Raw genomic sequence first — 18,570 nt, 5'->3', positions numbered from 1 at the left:
CAGGAGTTTCCTGAGCCCTCACCTGCATCAGGAGAGTGGTTTTGCTGCCCAGAGCCTGGCAGGGAGGTTCGAGATGGGCTAATGCCTCTACTGGAGTTTGTGGCACCTTGGGACACATCTTGCTGACTCTCCCACCGACCCTAGAGGGAGGAAAAAAAAAGGATTTTTTTCCAAGTTAGCACAACAGCAGGAGCACAGCAAACCTCACACACCCTGCACAGCCCCTGTGCCAAGCTCAGAGTGCCAGAGCTGAGCAAAGACCCTGCCCCAGAGGTGCTTTTTTAGTTGGCACACCCAGCCCTGCAAAGATGAGCACCCTCAGCATTAAGGCACAGAAAAAGTTAATTTCTAGACCTCACAGCTGTAATATTTCACCCACTTGTGCTGCTGTGTTTTGGAAGCTGAGTATGTTACAACCAGGTGAAAATGATATGGTGTTGTCTGCCCAAAATTCCTGAATATTTTGTGTATCTAATCAGGAGGAGTGGAAGCAGCATCAGGAAATGGGGGAGGACAGAACTTTAAACAAGTACAGGACCTAAAGGATGGAAATCTGTGCCTGGAGTCAGAGAAAGGAGTTGATCACATCAAGAGGAAGCAACTGAGGCACTGCAAAGTATTGAGACAGCCTGGGACAGAGAAAGCTGGAATATCCCAGCTGTGGACAGCAGGAGCCACAAAAAAGATTAGGACAGGTTGGGGGTTTGAAGAGGAAACAAGAAATTTTCAGCCCTACAAGAGCCTGATGCAGATGAGGAAGAAACAGGGACAGAGAAAAGAGCAGCTCCTTTGCCCTCCCAGATCCCAAAGTTCTCTGGTTGGGTTTTCCCACACACCATTCTGCACCCCAGAATTTCTCTTGCTTTTACAAAGTTCCATCATGGTTCTGGAAGTTCCTCTCAAACCCACAGGCAGAATCTGGCTCAGTGCCAAAGCCTCTTTGCTAACAGAGAAACCCCAGGCCACTGTTTCACATCAGGGTGTGAGCATCAAGAATCTACGTGTCAAAATACATTTTTTATTAATTCTCTCATCTTACTAGGTAAAATAATTTATAAATTCATCTGCAATAACTCCAAGTGACTGGCCAGGGTGTGTCTCTGCTGGAATTTCCATGGGGTTGTCCTGAAAACACCTGAAGGAGGCACAGATGTAAAACCACACTGTCAAAACACTTCCTTCTCATTTACATAATTTACAGGAGACCTGAAGGCAACTCAACACCCATTTATGAGCCTATGGGTCAAAAAAGTCCAGCCTCAGACTCTTCAAGAAGTCTCAGGGTCTTGCAGGAAAGTGTTGTCAGGATGCTCTCAGGATGAGCTTGCAAAGCTTCACTTTTCCACATCCAGAGGTGGTGCAGCCAAAATGATAAAAACTGAAATCTAAAAATCTAATCCCATTTTTTTTTTAAATTTTGGTAAAGAGTTGTGCTATGGCTGGTGCAAAATCTGGATTTTATTGTACATCTGAATAATTACAAGGGATGGAAGGACCTGCTGCATCCCAGAACTTCAGTTTCATGTATTTTTTCCTGGAGGAAGAGGGGGAAAATGTGCTTTTCCAACAAACTCCCCACTGTTGGATGCAAGGAATTAATCTGACCTTGAACATAAAAATGACAGGCAGCCAAACTAATCTTAACTGGAACTTGAAGTCATGAATGTTTCACAAATAATAAATAAGCCAGGATAGGAGGAATAGATTTCTCCAATGGGCTGAAGGTCACGGTGAGCAGCCCAGGGCAGGAATCATTTCCACTTGGATCTATAAGTCAGTCCCAGGGAAGCTCTCCTGCTTTGAATAGCAAGTAACCTCACTTGGGCAGAGCAGGACCTGTCCTCAGCCCTCCTGCTCCAGCTGGGGAGACAAATTTGGGAGAACTGATGGATGTTTGAGGCCACTGAGGCATCCTCAAAGCCAAGCTTTGTTTACTCTGCTCTTTTGGAGGACTTTGGTGTTTAACACCTTCTTGAAAGCTTCCTGCTCTGCCCATGCCCTAAACTTCCAATTCCAGCATCATCCTGGACCTGCAACTCATTGATGTCTTACACACATCCAGGAGTCACATCTGAGGCTGGAAAATTCCACCAAATGCTTCCATGAAACCATCTTTCCTATTCCTCATCCTCAAACTCAATTTTTTTTTTCCTTTTGTGTTTCTATTAGTGCAGATTTCTCTCAGGTGGCCTTATCATGTGCAGAGATTTCTAAAAAATAGAAGACTCAAACCAAACAGCACAAGACTCAGAATAATCTTGAAATACTGGTTCTGTTGCCTCCTGGCTTAGTCTGCCATCAGCCTGGTAGATGTTGGCATTGGATTGGGAAAAGCATCTGAAAACTTCATTTTTGGAGAATACAAAGCTTGATTAGTGATCCTTTTGGATTCTGAGATAGTGATCCACTTCAATGGCTCAAGGTGACACATCCTGAGCCAAGTCCAAGTGCTGCTGGAGAGCACAGAAAAAGAAGAAACAGGAAGAATATTAACAAATACTCAAGAGGATTGTAGCTTACTCCAACAGGGACTCAGTGCAGGTAAAGAGCAACTAAATAATTTTCTGAGTCATGATCTGTTGAGTCAGAAGTGTCCTTCACTGACTGTTCCAAGAAAAAAAATTATTTCAGGCAAGTATCTTGATTTTCTAGTTTGGGGAATGCTGAAGAAATGGAGTAGTTAAGAACCAGCAGAACACTTTCAGAATATTCACCCTACCCAGGAAGAATGGCAGCATTTGGTGACTTTTTCTTAGGATCTTTCAAAAATGTTGCTTCAGCCTTGATACTATGGAAGACTACATTTTCTAAATAATTTTCAGTATTTTGCCAGGCTAAATGAAGGTCCTGAGAACAGGAATGAGAAAAGGATTTGTGTGCTTTATTCCTTAAGGCATGTTGGGTTTTTGAATTACACCTGCTCTGGAGAGAGTGTAGAGATCATGGCTTTTAGCCTGAAGGTCAGATTTGTGATCCTCAACTCTGAGATGACAACAAACCATCAAAATTAGGTTAATCAGGGAAATGGGTGGAGAAACATTTGGGAAACAAAATACTGGTGACAACTGGAAGTTGTGCTGAGGGAAAAGGTAATTCATGAATGAATTTACTAAGCTGGAATGAAAGATAACCCATGGCATCCTCACTAAAATAAAAATAATAATAATTATTGACTATGTTAACTTGCTGAAGTTCCCAAGTTTCCCATCTGGATATCACCCAGCACTCTCCCATGTGCATTCACCAACTGCAGCACTACAAGTTTTAAGTCTATTCTTCTTCTTATTATTATTATTTAAGTGCTGTGAATCTTTTCTTTCTCAGGAAGAGAGGAAGCTTATAAATCATTTGCCCAGAGGAGTCATCGTTTCATGAATATATTTGCTCTCTGCCAAGTGACCAAACAGAGGTCAAGTGATTTAATTTAACAAATCAAAGTAGCCACCAGAAGAATGCAGGTCCCTTGGTGTGTTTTAATGCAGAGTGGTTTATTTTTATAACACCTTCTCCTTCTCCTCCTGTGCCTTCCCTTCTTTCACACATCATGCATGAAAAACCCTGGTGAATTTATTTCATGCACAAAACCTTTAGGGCAGGTAGGGATGATCACTACCTAAGTCATCTGGAGGCTTTACCTGACAAATCTTTCCTTGAAGTTGACAGACCATTAAAATGCAGCCACTGGGTAAGAGAAATGAATAGTTCTTGTGTTTTATTATTTCAGCAGTTAGGAAAAGGTGACCATGGAGCACTGGAATACAAGCAAACAGCTGGGACACACAGCTGGGACAAAAGGCACTTGTTCTCATGAACAGCAGGATTATTCAGGTTCAATCTACATGGTATCAATTGGCTGAAAAAAAACCCCTCTGGTTCCCAGAAAAACCTGAAGGTTGAATGGCACCATCTTGTCTTACTTGGATTTTCAGCTATGGGAAAGGAAGGACAGCTGTCTGTCCAAGACAAAATGGTTTTTGTCAGAGGTGTTTTAAGAGAAACTCATGATATTTTTCACCAGTATGTGATTTAGAACACCTCAGAGGTGCCTCAGATTCATCCAGTTTAGTCAACTCAGTTTTTTAATTCAGCATCCAACTGAATTAAATGAAATTAAATTTCCAACAAAAGCCCCCCTTGAACATGAAAATTCACCCCCTGCCTCTGATATCAAGACTAAGACACTCAATAGCCCTGCAAAACCTGATGTGCAAGGAGAAATCAAACTCTTCACTCTGCCCTGATCACATCTGCAGTGATAACAGGAGTAAAATTTGCCAGGAGTAAAATTTGCCTTTTTCTCACTTAAGCAAGACAGAACCCAGAGGTGAGGCCATGAACAGTCCTGCTGCCAATATTAAAGTCCCTAAAACTCTTCTGAAGTAAATTCAGAAATTAAAAACTCTCAGTGGTAACTTAAATATTTCCCAGGAATGCACAGCTCAGTGTCTCACCCTGCTCCCTGGAATCCCTTGCTGCTGTCAGCATGCTGGGATTTTCTTTAAGGTGTTTTTCTCCCAAAATGTGCCCATCCCACACCTCCAGTCCTGCAGAAGGACTTTTCCAGCTCTTCAAGATGTGACCATCAATGTTTTCACTACCAAAGTCTGCAAGATGAATCCATGCCCTAATTCTTGCAATTCCTGAGCTGCCTATTGTAGCTGCATTGACACCATCTTTAATTCTTATTTCAACTCACATAATAATCTTGTTTAAATGTTTAATACTCCTTTATTTTTTCAACAGGGGGATGAGCCCTGGCTCTTCTGAGAATGGAGCAGCATCCACATTCCAAATTTTACCAGCATGGATGGTGCTCTACACAGAGCAATGAGACTCTGGAGCCCTTTCCACAAAGCTAAAAATCCATGGTAAAGGCAACAGGGATGCAAGGATTGACAGAGAGAGAAGTAAAGTAATGGAATAAAAGTTAAGGAGAGGAATATTCTGGAATGTGCCAAGGGCTTCCATCAATATTCTGCACCCAGTTCAGGTGCTGTTACTTTTCCTGTGACTGCTTTTTCCCTGTGATACATTAAATCACTTGTTTGGGATTGGCTTATTATAATAAATAAGACCCAATTCCTGGTAAAATAACAATAAAATAACAGTCCATGACTGCTGGAGAAGACTTCTTTGCCACCAAATTTCTCATCAAGGGACAAAGGCATCCAGCTTAACCAAAACTCTGCCTATCAAGCTATTCCCAGGACTGATCTGACCAGTGAGCTTTGGGATGCCTGTGTGCTAAAGGGGCATTAAAGGATTTGTTAAATGTCTCACTGGGATTCCAAAAGCTTTTGCTCACCTTCCTGTTGAAAGTGGATCATTGCATGACAGAACAGTTTGGGTTGGGAGGGTTTCAAGATCACCTAATTCCACCTCCCTGCCACTTCCACTAAGCCAGGCTGTGCCAAGCCCAGCCCAAGGTGGGCTGGAACCAGAGATCCACCCAAAAGCAGGAATTCCCAGCTGGGGAGGCTGCACCTCCATGTCCTGAGGAACAAGTGCCTTGGGTTGAAGCTCACTGCAAGCAAGGGGAGCAGCTCCACCACCTCAGCTCCACATTCCTGCAGCACAGAGTCTCTGTCAGCAACTACAGCCACGGCCAAGAGCTGCAAAACCTCATGCAAACCACTGCCAGTAATTCCAAAGCTTGGGAAAAGGGGGCATTCCTCTGACAGCACTAACACAAAACTAAGGAAAAGCATGTTTTCCATTGTTATTTTAAAGTTATTTGTTCACAGAAATCAAGAGTTGCTCACACTGAACTATAAAAGCCATAAAGCCCGAGCAAGATTTGAAAGTCTCAACATTTATCTCATCTCCAGGCTAATATTCACTGGCAGACATTTAGATATTTGTTTGCTTTCATGTCTGGTTTTTTTTTTTTTCAGCTGAGAAGGGGTTATTTCTGAGATGACTTCACCCTGTCCAAAAATCTGTGAGAAATGGCACTGAACAGCTCCAGCTCTGTAAGAACCCATCAGATGCACCCAAGGAGAAAAGTTCTCTGCTTTGTACCCGTTCACACTGCATTAATGACAGCATTTCAATGGAAAAAAACTCCTTTGCTCTGTGCTATGCAAATGAGACACCACCAGCAGCATCTTCAAAGCAGGAAATAAAAGCGTGTGAGTGAGCAAAATCAACTTTATAGTGGGATAAAATTATTATCCCACTCATTAGGTGGACCTAATGCATTACCTCTGCTGGGACCTTTGGACTCTGAAACATGCAATGAGAGAAATCATTGAGGGGAAGGGAGGAGAAAAACAGAAATCATTAAGAATCCTAATCTTTAATTTTTGCTTTAAAAACCTTACAACATTGAAACACCCCACAGCTCTCTCCAAACAGAAGTTGCTACAAACACTTTATCACCTGCACAACAGTTTAGCATTCTCTCCATGGATCAGATGTAGCAGATTTAGCAACCAATGCTGGAGCACTACATCAAAATTCTATTATTCTGTGCAACTGCATTATGCATTAAAATGCCTTGTCACCACCAGATTCTCCCCCTCAAAATGACTCCACGCTTGCTGGGCAGAATATCTATCAGGAGGAGATCCTTCAGTTGATCTAGGTTTTGGAAAATAAGCTTAAATTTAATTTTTTCACCTTTTAAAGAAATGCTTTGGGTCTGTACTGGTGTTTTTAAGGAGTGAAATGGGCTGAATTATCACCCACCACAAATTCAGGACTATTGGGAGGTCAGGGATTTTCTTCACAGCCTTTCCTCTGTTTAGAGGTGGATTTGAGCTGACATACAGACTCAAACCTCTTCCCTTCTCCCAGAATTTTTCCCTCCCCCCAGGTGAAAGCTCTGGAAGAGCTCTTAAGCTGGACAATGCTCAACCTGGGAACTTCCCCAGACAGGTCCAGAGCAGCACATCCAAACCTATTTCTGCCCCAAGGATCCAGGAGTTCATATTTCAAAGATATTTCCCATTTATTCTCCTATTCACTGGTGGAGTAATTTCCTTTTTTTCTCAGTTTCCCCAGGAGATCTGCAGATACTCACCCTGTAACTGCTCAGGTTATAAGGGGGGGCTAAATCCTGGCGGCTTGCAGAAAGCTGGAAGAGTTAAAAGAAGCAGGATTATTCCTTAAAGAGAACTTTAAAAAATTCATAACTATGCCTCATGACTAGTAATGCTGAAAAGAAACAGTTTTGTGGTTAAAGCAGGATCAAAATTAAAGGTGAGAATTTAATTCTTGGCTTGGAGGAGCCAGAATTTGACACTGGTTTGATTACCAGTTCTATCAAATGATTCCTTTCCAAATTTTGGGCAGCAAAAGTCTCATTTTTCTTATGCACAACTCTGGTACAAAGCTAGTTCAGCATATACTTGTAACTTTTTTTTCAATTTTTCTAAAGAAAAAGACAAAAAAAAACTTGGAAAGGAAATGAAAAATCTCCAATATTCAGGAAAAAAAAAATAGCAAAGAGGGGTCAAAAAGAAGGAAATTCATTGCTCTATTCCATGAGTCCAGGACCTGAGAATGAAGAGTGGAGCTGCTGGAGGTGGCAGCAGGGAAAACTCACCCGATTCACGTTGGGGGAGCTCAGGCTCCTGCGGTACAGTTTTCCTTTCCCCATCAGCTGCTCCTTTACAGCAACTTCCTGGCAGTCACAGAGAGCAAAACAAAGAAAATAAATGTATTTGGCAAGAATGAAAGCTCTGATTGTCCCAGGATAGCTTTGTCTATACAAGTCAAATGTTTCTAAGCTGCCTCGTGGCACAGGCTGCTGTCTGCAAAGTTTACACAGCTAAAATTATGAATGGAGAAATTTTAACATCTGGTATTTTGCTGATTGGCACATGTTAAGATTTTGCAGCTAGTCTTGATTCTAGGAGATGAGAGATATGCAAAGACTAAGACTCTCCTAGCTGAGCTCCTATTTTAATCCTTTAAACTAATTATAAATGACAGGAAACTTGCTTTCAATATTTAAAGTGCATCACACTTCCCTGTGAATTTATAGTGGGCAGGCACAAGCTCCAGCTTGTTTTGCATAACTTTTCTCTTTGTGCTTGCATAATTTATATCCAGGAGAACAATTTTCAATAAATGCTTTTCTCTCCTGTATTTTTCCTGGTAAACAGATCAAGTTATAGTAGTTAAAATTAACCCAATCAATGTCTTTTTTTATTGGCAGGATGGTTTGGTGAATTCAAAGTAGAATGTGGGCAAAATGACAAAAATTCTACTGGCAACTGCAGAAACTATTGCTAAAGCTTCAGAAACAAAACCTAAGGCCACCCAACTCTTTTTCCTGAAGCAGAATTAGCAATGAACAGCCTTAAAACCAAACCAAGCACCCCAGAATTGAGCCTTGAGCAGAGAACTCCCAGCCCCATCCGCGCTGGAGCTGAGAGAGGACATCTCTGCTTCCCTGCACCTCTGCCACAGGCCCACTTTGGGTGTGCACTGGGGTGGTTTCTGGGGGTGTTTGGTGGTTTGTGTGCTCTCAGCAGGATGTTGGAATGCACACAGTGCTCTCAGGGCTGCAGCCCTGCAGGCAGACCTGGCGCAGCCGGTCCAGGGTGAGGATGTTCTCCACGGCCAGGACGCTGCGCAGGTACTTCTCAATGTAGGCTTCAGAGTCAGCTGAAGCTGCATCCTCCACGTTTGCTGCCATCCTGGCCAGTGCCTCCCGCTCCTCAGCCCCTTGAGCATCCTGGGGAGGCAGAAAGAGAGGGCAGCATTTTAAAACAAACCCCAAATCTCCCACATCGCTCACGGAGAAAACGCGTTTTTCAACCACGCGGCACCAGTTCGTCCTTAAGCTCAGGGGCAGGTGAGAATCAGGGGGCAGTTTGGGTTAGAAGGGACTTTAAAACATCCTGTGCCACCCCCTGCCATGGCAGGAACATTTTCCCCCATCCCAGGTTGCTCCAAGCCTGGCCTTGGACACTTCCATGGATGGGGAGTCCAGAACCTCACTGCCTCACCTCCTTGGAGAAAAGGATTTCTTCCTAATAGCTATTCTAAATTTCTTCCCCATATCTATTCTAAATTTCTTCCTCATATCCATTCTAAATTTCTTCCTCATTATCTATTCTAAATTTCTTCCTCATTATCTATTCTAAATTTCTTCCTCATATCTTTTCTAAATTTCTTCCTAATAGCCAATCTAAGGTTCTGATCCAAATGTGTGCCATGCAACCTGCACAGGTGCTCCTGCCGCTGTCACAGACATCTCAAGCTGTGGTTATTGTTTGGAGGCTTTTTGGGTTCTTTCTGAGAGTCTCACAGCAAGACATTGCCATTAATTAGCAAAAGGGCTGCATTCAGACATTTCATAATTAAAAAGTGCTCGAGCACATTTGGGGCGTTATCGAACCTGAGAGGGAAACAAAATTTCAAGTGAGTTGCAAGAAGAAAAAAAAGTGGAACATTGCTTGAGAAGCATTTCAACACAGAGTGCAAAATGCAGCAGAACATGAAAGAGCCAGGCAGCAATCAGAGTTTTGGCTCTTCATGTGTTAATGTTTTCACAAGTGCTCTGATGGAGCATCTCTCTGGAAGGAAAGGATTAGCATCTAGCTGGGAATATGCTCAGGAATCAAGAGTTGCATAAAGACATTACTGAGAAAAAGCCACTTTGTTATTTTTTTTCCCCACAGATTCTCGTGCTCCCTGCAGCAGGCACTTCACCTGCCTATTTTTCCTCCTTTTTTTTTAACTCCCTCTCTCTTGAAACTGCCTCTTCAAGGACCTGAGCAAATAGATGCTCACTCAACAAAATACACAGTGACACTGATAAGACAGAGGTTGCTGCTAAGTCACAGTGTGTAAAAGGACAGGCTCCATCTTTCACAAACCACAGTTTGTGCTGGCAGCAGCAAGAGCCAGCATGCTCAAAATGAGGGGGAAAACCACAAAATTAGAGGCTCTTGGGCAGTTTGAGACACTCTGATTTCTTATTCACCTCTGGAATGTTGGAGACTATCTCAAAAGTGACTCCACAGCCAGGGATGGAGCTTCGGGGGGACATTCTTCGGAGGAAACTCTGGGCAAACCCCTGTAGGGGAGGAAACATGAGGAAAACATGGATTAAACAGATTTCAGCTGAAATAAATACAGTTCACAATGAAAGCCCAAACTCCAAAATCCAACCAACAAATATGTAAGAGCTAAAGATTTCAACTTGGAAAAAATAATTTGCTTGCTTACTGTGGATACAGAGAAGGATTCACTTCCCTCCTTGCAAGGTGACTGTTTCACCAAGCATCAGCTGCTTTTAGAGGTGGTTTTTTTTTTTTTCCTGACAGAGCCCTAGGTGACTTGTCTTGAATATTGACAAGTACAGACATTAAATTCTTGACCAAAGAGATCGTTATGAAGAATGATTTAAGGGGCATGGTCATTGTTTATGCTGACTTGGCGCCTTGCAGGGTTAAGAACTGGACTGTTGAATTAATGCAGAGATGAGTCATTCAAAGATGCTGCTGAGACAAACTCCCAGGAAAGGTTATTGACAGGGTTTTTTAGAAAAACAGCCAGAAAGCCAAAGATTCTGTGTGGAGTGAAAGTAAAAAACGGCATTGACTACATCTGTAGAAAACAGAATTGATGAGGACTTCACCCGATTGTGATTATTGGCACCTTCAATTGATCTGTTCTGTACAGTCTCCCATTCCACATGACAAAAAATTCACTGTTCTTCCCTTGCTGAGAAAAGGCACCAAGCATCAAGAACTGGGGTTTTACCTCCAGCACTGGGAGTTGCTCACAGGGTTTCTGGGTGTGACCACACCTCTTCTCTTTGCTCAGATTTTAACTACAGATGTGCAACCAGAATAACAATCCAGGCTTTCTGCTTTGTCATTATCACTGCCAGGGGAGGCTGGATTCTCAGACAGTGCTGAACAAACTCCTTCCTCCCCCATCATTCTCAGGATTTATATTATTTTCAGGGCATGATGCTGCAAATGGAATGACAACTTCACTGCCTGCCATTTATCAAACATCCTTCTCTCACCTACACATTACTGTAAGAGCAGCAGCTGGAAAACATAAAGGACCAAGAGTGATTAACTCTGGTGAATTAACAGGAGGGATCTCTCCTCCAACTACTCCTGGTTGGTTTCTAATTACTGGTGGTGTAAATACAAATGGTTAGCAGCAATGTGTGAACTTAATATAGGGCTAGGGAAATACTGAAGAGAAAAACTTAAAAGTTGAACTCTGAGCTCATGAGAAATTAACTCTTCTTTTCCCAGTGAGAAAGCACTTTAGGGTGAAGAGAAAAATGAATTTATCTTATTTAGATGCCCTAAAAAAACAGCTGTGTCATCACCCACAACACAAGGGACACCAGGGAAACAACTTGGCAGCACAGAGCTTCGCTGCTTCCAGCTGAGATGGGGGGAGAGCAGAGGGAAAGTGAGTGCTGGGGAGTGGGAAGGGCTGCAGGATGTGCACCTGTCTGCCATAGACATTGACACAGATGCGCTTGCGCAGCACCAGCTGCATCTCTGCAGGGTGGCTGAGCTGGACAGTGGCTCTGACAATCAGGTAAACCCTCTCCTCCGCCGCCGTCCCCTTGCTCAGCTGGATGCAGTCGTGGACTGTGGAGTCCCACGAGGCTTCTGCTTTCACCTGCAAAAGGGAGGGGGGGAGGAAAAAAAAAATAAAAATAAATGTATCCTCTAATAAGCATAATTAGGTGTGTAATTAACTGTAATTAATTAAGCATCATTAGCAAAAATACATAATACATAAATTCTGAGAGCCGGCTTCTCCGAAGAAAAAAAATCCCCACACTTTAGAAGAGGCCATTTAAAAATCAAGATCAGTTTGCCAAATGAAGACGTTGGGATTAAAAATGCCAACTTGCTCAAACTCTGGAACATTTCCTCTTGAAAAAAAGATCTCTGAATACCCAGGATCATTGCAAATAAATTATAAAATATGCAGAAGTGCAGGACCATTTGGCTTAATTTATTAAGAGAAAGCAGAGAGCACCAGAGATTGCAGTGGAAATCTTCCATCACACCACAAAAATTCTCCTGTCTGTATTTGAGAAAAAACTTTGCTGAAGCCTTTCTAGCAATACAGCAAAAGCTGGAATTTTTCTTCTTGGATGTTAAAATATAAATATTACTAAAAATTTAAATGGTTTATCTTCAAGCCTTAAGAAAACTGGCCTGGCAGCCAAATTTCCAGGCTCTAAATACAAATCAGGACCAAAAAAAAATCCCTAAGAGGATATAAAGGAATAAACCAGGAATATACCAGGAATAAAACTCTGAAAAACAAAAAATTTCAGAGAAAGAAGCAAAGCTTTAAGGAATTAAATAAGCCTTAGATTCTAAACCTAACAGTAGAAATTATAAACCAACCAATTTATAAAGTTGTGAAACTATTAGATATGTGGCAAAATGGAGGATAATGAGTGTAACAATGCAGAGATAAAAATGTTTGCAATTAAGATTGTTTGGTTTTTTAGCTGGGGCTTTTGCACTCTAATTTGCTCAGGGGTTTTGCTGTGTTAAACACAAACTGAATGTCAGGCTTTTGGAATATGCCTGGATTTGGATGAAGGAAGATCCTTGAGTTTTACTCTTTTCCAAATCATGGTTATACTGCTAAGTGAACATTCAAGTGCTGTATCATTTCTATGCCATATCTGATGTATTATTTTCACTTGTGGACATAGAAAAAGAACAATTAAAAGACTGAAATTCCCTGCTCTGCAGCTTCCCTTACCTCACTGTCGTGATGCTTCACAATCTGCAGCTCAAAGAATTCCTCCTCCTCCTCTGCCACCAGAGTAGCATCCCAGCCTCCTGCCTCTGGGTCATCCAGGTTATCCTGGGAGCTGAAGTCATCAGCTGCAAACAGGAGGGGATGTGGAAGGTGAGGAAACACAAAGCAATCACTCTTTTTAAAAAAAATCAGCAAATAATGAATTCACATTTTCATCCCCAGCTTGGCTACTTAGACTTCACTTACAAAATTAAACCTGCATTGTTCCACTTCAAAAAAACCACATTTCTACACAGAGAGTGTGCACAAAGATTTGGGGACACAGACTCAAATGTGCAGGAATCTCCCCCTGTGGCAAACACCCCTTCCTTGCCCACAGGTGGATTTTCAGCACTGAGCTCATCTGGCATTAAAGTTAAGAGAATGAAATGGATAATTTTAAAACCTATTGTTCCTTCCATACACAATATTTTTTTTTTAAACATTAAGCAATATGATTCAGAAAAATTCTTCAATTAATCCACCTTCCATTCCAGGCTTCTGTTAATTTTAAGAGCTTGCCTCAATTCTGTAACGACACTGGATGAATAAAATTTGTTTCCAAATTACTCTGCCTTAATCTTAAGGACCACTTACCATTCAAGTCAAGGAATATAACAGGAATGTGAGTTTCCATACCAGACACAGGAGTCCTAAAATACAAGACAGGGACAATGGTGGCATTTAAAGTAACAGAGATTTACCCAGCACACGTCCCTGATGATCCAAAGCCCCAGGACATTGCATTCAGTCTGCAATTTTTAGCCAGACCATTGATAACCTTGCCAAACCTCTTTATTTTAATTTACTGCTGCAGATTCCAAGAGACTCAAACAAATTGGTATTTCTCTTATATCAGCCCTCTTAGAATTATCTTCTTTGACCTCTGCTTTCTGAAGTGTTTTCTCTCTCTTAAATGCTAATGGCAAAATTAAGTTTATTTACTGTGACACACACATTCATGAAATGCAAACCACTCTACTTTAGAGATGGCAGGGAAATGGGGAATCAGAAAAGTCAGTCTCAGATTTTAAACTAACACTGATGCTGCCACTCCACACAGTTATTACTCTTAAAAAACAAATATTGAAGAACCAAAACTGATGAATTTATAGTGAACAAGAGGAGGATGGAGTTTTATGTAATGTATAAAGTGCTTGAATCATACTGAACATTTCCTCTGGTGCAAACCAGATTCTTCCTGGAGCAAGTTTCCTGCAGCTCCCCTGTTTTCAAACCTAATGGAACACATTGATGTGAAAGTTGATGTGTTTCCTACAAGAACTTAGTATCTTTTTATGTTTTAGAAGCTCTGACAAACTTCACTTTAAGATACCATAACACTCAATTCTACCAATAAACACTGTGAGAGGTTTGCTCAGAGAAGATATTCAGGGAGATGCAAGCAAGTGAAGATGAGTTTGAGGTGAAACAAGCCTGAATCCTTATCTGCAGTGGTTGCTCACAGCTGATCCAGCACAGCAGCCTCAGTCTAATGCTCTCTACTATTTTTAATGTTCAGAAAATTACATGGAACACTTGCTGACTAAACAGAGTTTGTTCTCCAACCAGGAGTGCAACAAAATGCTCCTGGAGATGCAGTTTTATGATGAGAGGGCAGCCTTTTAAGTGAATGAACTAGGTAGTTAACATATTAGCTAATTTTTTTAAATGCCGAGTGCAGTGGTAATAAATATTGATTCCTTTTTTCAGAAGGTTATAATTACACCCTGATCAATAACAGCATCGTTTACCAAACAGCATTTCTGGATTTCAAAGACACAACCTGATAAAATAATTTAAGCAAGAGGCCTAATTTTAACAACTTTGCTCATGCAGGGTGCAGAGGCCAGATTGAGGAAGAAGAAAAAAAAAAAATAAAGGCCACAATCCAAAGCCAGGAATGGGCTGTGCATCATTTTTACATCCCTCCTCTGGGAATGGAAGTTCCTACCACTCTGCTGGAGCTCCAGGGATCCCACTGCCAGCAGAAGGAACCATCACAGCATTCCTTTCTTCTGTCAGGGTCAGCCTCATCTCCAAAAGCTGAGCCTCCCGATCCGCGTCGTCCTCCGTTTTATCTGCAAGCAGGATGTGAGTCAGGACACAGAGCAGCTCTGAGTGCCTCTGGCACGTGGCACTGACTTTGTAGCACCCATGACAGAACAAATCCTGCTCAGCTCACAACCCAGCACACAAAAAACACCCCAAAACAACAATTTCATAAAGGCTTCTCCAGCTTTAACTTCACCCCCTAAAAAAGCAAATTATTGCTGAGTTCAGAGACCCAGCTTTCCATGAACATCCCTTCTAAATCTGACAACATATTAATATAAAAACTGTGGGCACATCTCTCATCCTTTCACTGTGATTACCCTTTAAGAGCATTTTCCTTACCAGGCTTCCCCACGAGTTTCTGCAGCTGCTGGTCGAGGTACTCCTGGCGCTTGGTTAAGGCACAGAGCCACTTCCGACGGAGCCTCTCCAAGTCCCTGTCCTAAAAACAGGGGGGAAATATCAAATATTCATATCAAATACATTTCATTAGAGTTGTTCAATACTGCCCCAGCAAAGCCAAGGTTTCCTGATTGTGGTTTACACATTTTCTCAACCCTTCTGCTCATCCCACACCCAAGCAGAAGATAAGGAAGACACATCCAAACCCTTCAACTTTCCACATCTTATCTGAAGAGATTGCCAACTCCTTAATTTTTTTTTTCTGTACTACCCAGCTGAAAAAAACCCTTCATTTTATAGAATTCTTTGCCCCCAAACTACTCCAAAACTCACTAACCACTGGAGCTGGAAACTCCCCTCAGTGTTTAGCAGGAATCCATCCCCATCCCACACCACCCCACTGTTATGAATATGCCCTTAAATTTTTTTCATGTACTCATATCCTTTAAAAAAAACCCCAAAACCCCCTTAAGAACATCCAGTTCCTCCTCTAATATGCTTTAATCTGAAAAATTTTGCATTTGTAGGAGATAATTTTAAATTTTTACCTGATAACTGTCCATTTCATCTTCTTCTTCCTAGGTCAAAACACAAAAAAAAGTAATTTTTTTTTTTTTTTTGATAGCAGGAAGCACACTGAATGCAAAAGGTATTTTAAGCAATATTAACAGTCTTACATAAAAATAAAAGTCTTGAGTCTAGCAATGGCATGGTCACACTGACATCCCAAAGATTTGCTGCTATCATCTCATCTAAACAACAACCAGAACAATCCAATAATTATAATGGAAAAACTCACAGTAATGTAACTATTACAAGTCTTAACAATTGAAAGAAAGTGGAATACAAGAAAGAAAAAGCTTAAAACCTATTGATCCTGGACAGCAAAGAAAAATGCTGTTTTATCTCTAAGACTTAAGTGTGAATGTTACAGCAGTGCTGAAAAATCAAAGTCTGGTTTAGAATCCCAGAATCCCAGAAATTTTGAGGTTGGAAAAGATCATTGAATTAAGATCATTGAATCCAACCATCAAACAGCACCACCATGAGCACTGAACCTCAAATGCCACATCCACAAGATTTTTGAACACTTCCAGGGATGGGGATTCTACAACTGCCCTGGGCAGCTGTGCCAGGGCTGGACATCCCTCTCCATTAAGGAATTGTTCCAAAAATCCAACCTGAAGCTCCTCTGGTGGAATTTAAGGATGTTCCCTCTCATCCTGACCTTGTTCCTGGGAGAAATCCTGATCCTGCCTGGCTGTCCCCTCCTGTCAGGGAATTCCAGAGAGGAAAATTCCTCCTGGAGCCTCCTTTTCTCCAGGCTGAGCCCCTTTCCCAGCTCCCTCAGCCTCTCCTGGTGTTCCAGCCCCTTCTCCAGCTCCATTCCCTCCCCTGGACATGCTCCAACCCAAAACTGAGATGTGTAAAAATGACTGGAAGAACTGTAAAAAATCTCCTATAATTATTAGGGAATTAGAGCAGCAGACACACCAGGAGGGACAATGCAGACCTTCAACCTTTTATTCCCATTATTTTCTGATGCCTGACACCACTTTTAATTCTTGACCTTCATCCCAAGCAGAGCCACTTGCAAAGAGCACAACTGCCCCTCCTTGCAGGGAAAGGAAAAGGAAATGAAGGCTCCAATCCTCAAGGAGTTATTACTTATCTAGTTAAGCAATAACGAGCCACCAGAGCCTACTTTTCTACCATAATCATGAAAGCCAAAACTTAGCTAAGCTAAAATTAAAAAGCCATAGAGAAGAGGCATTTCCTCAGTTCAAGGTCTTTAGAAAAATCTTTCACATTCCAGAGATTTACCTGAGATAAGAGAAACGATAATGAGGGGACTAAAAATCCAAAAGCCTATTGTAAACAACAGGTCTCATAAAATCTGATTTTCTGGCTCTTTCCCATGGGGGTTATCAGTGTCAGGCACAACTCCCTGGTTTCTCTCTCTCAAGTTGAGTTTAAGTCTTTCTTCTTGACAGAATGTACAATTTTGGGGATTGCCATCTCTGGGGGATGAGTCTGGAATGGGTCAGTGGATCAGGAATTCACTGGGGAATAAATAAGGTGAGGCAGACAAGATGTTCCCCTGGGACTTTTCCCTACAGAACAGGCTGAAAGGGGCACTTGTAGGTTGTGGGTCAAGGAAAAACTGCAAGAATCAATCACTCTGTCCTAGGAGAGAAACTTGCTCCATTCAGGAGTTTCCTGGCTTTATGGGAAGGAAATGTGGGGCTGCTGTGATGGAAAAGCTGCAGGGAAAACCAGCAGCAGAATAATGAGGAATAACAGGAACAACCTGCCCAGGATGCTGCTGGAAAAGTGAAAAAATTCCCCTTTTTGTCCCCCAGACACAGAATGGGAAAGGACTGCCCCAGTGAGGAGACAACAGAAACTCCAAGTATTTCAGAGCTCAAAGGAAAACCATCCTGATTGAGCAAAAAAAGGGGAGCAGAAGTGGATTGAATAATCTCTGTCAATTTTGGGATAACTTTTTTGGGACATCTCCTGCTTTTCCATTTGGCTGGCCTTGTCTCAAGCAGGGCAGCAAATGAAACAAGTCCAGAGATTTGTTCTGCTGCACCAGATTTTGGCTTTGCCAGCTCCAGGGAGTCACTGAATTCTCATTTATCTGCTGGGGGGCAAAGTCAAAGTGCACCAAAAACTCTCAGGAGCACTGCAGGAAGATAATACCTAAAAAAAGAGGGACACACATGAGGTCCAGTGTGGGTGAGATTGTCAAACAACTGCCCAGCATCCACTGTGGGCCACAAGTGGTTCATGGAATTCTAACATTTCTAACTGGACACTGTTTAATCTGGGTTGCACTGGTTTATTTTTTAATGTAAATAAATTAATTTTTATTTTCAATACTTCATATTGCTTTTCATGTCTAATATTTGAAATAAAATCTACAGGAAAAGTTCCTAATGGATTTTAGGAATGTTTGCATTTTATTTTCTTTGTGGTGTTGCTTTCAAAGATAGGAAAAAAAACCCAACCAAAAGCAGAAGTATTATTTTTGCCATGGAAAATAATTCCCTTTATGCTTTCCAGCTCTTGGAAATCACTGACAGTAAATATTCAGAGTTTTACCTGATAATTTTGTGACTTGGTATGTTTTATCTGAACACAGCCAATGCCAACAGATAATATGGATTCCTCCATCAGTGGCAAGGTCCCAGATTCCTGCACAGATTTCACTTCAACCTGGATTCGTCGAGATTGCCCCTGTCCAAAAGAACAATTTGAAATGCTTGTTTCAAAAAAATGAATAATGCTGAAAGTTTAATTCCAGAGAGACCTCTACTGGCAGCCATTGGCAAGGATTATTATATT

General features: G+C 41.7%; 1 protein-coding gene across 2 annotated transcripts in view; it reads right to left on the bottom strand.

Annotated features, from left to right (window-relative positions):
• KIF13B (kinesin family member 13B) overlaps positions 1-18,570 on the bottom strand; it is a 116,086-nt gene that overhangs the window by 18,783 nt on the left and 78,733 nt on the right. The window contains exons 25-37 of one of the 2 annotated variants that reach the window (XM_033053673.1): positions 18,328-18,462; positions 15,768-15,797; positions 15,160-15,259; positions 14,717-14,843; positions 13,360-13,415; positions 12,724-12,848; positions 11,437-11,613; positions 9,941-10,033; positions 8,534-8,686; positions 7,550-7,627; positions 7,025-7,078; positions 6,205-6,225; positions 23-140 (exon numbers count right to left, since the gene is read on the bottom strand). In XM_033053673.1, coding sequence (XP_032909564.1) covers positions 23-140; positions 6,205-6,225; positions 7,025-7,078; positions 7,550-7,627; positions 8,534-8,686; positions 9,941-10,033; positions 11,437-11,613; positions 12,724-12,848; positions 13,360-13,415; positions 14,717-14,843; positions 15,160-15,259; positions 15,768-15,797; positions 18,328-18,462 — 1,267 coding nt within the window. The remainder of the gene's footprint in view (positions 1-22; positions 141-6,204; positions 6,226-7,024; positions 7,079-7,549; positions 7,628-8,533; positions 8,687-9,940; positions 10,034-11,436; positions 11,614-12,723; positions 12,849-13,359; positions 13,416-14,716; positions 14,844-15,159; positions 15,260-15,767; positions 15,798-18,327; positions 18,463-18,570) is intronic. The other variant, XM_033053674.1, reaches the window with a different exon arrangement.

Source organism: Catharus ustulatus, chromosome 3, assembly GCF_009819885.2.
Source record: "Catharus ustulatus isolate bCatUst1 chromosome 3, bCatUst1.pri.v2, whole genome shotgun sequence".
Taxonomy (NCBI): domain Eukaryota; kingdom Metazoa; phylum Chordata; class Aves; order Passeriformes; family Turdidae; genus Catharus; species Catharus ustulatus.
The sequence above is the reverse complement of the archived record's forward strand: the minus strand, read 5'-3'. Positions and strand labels throughout refer to the sequence as shown.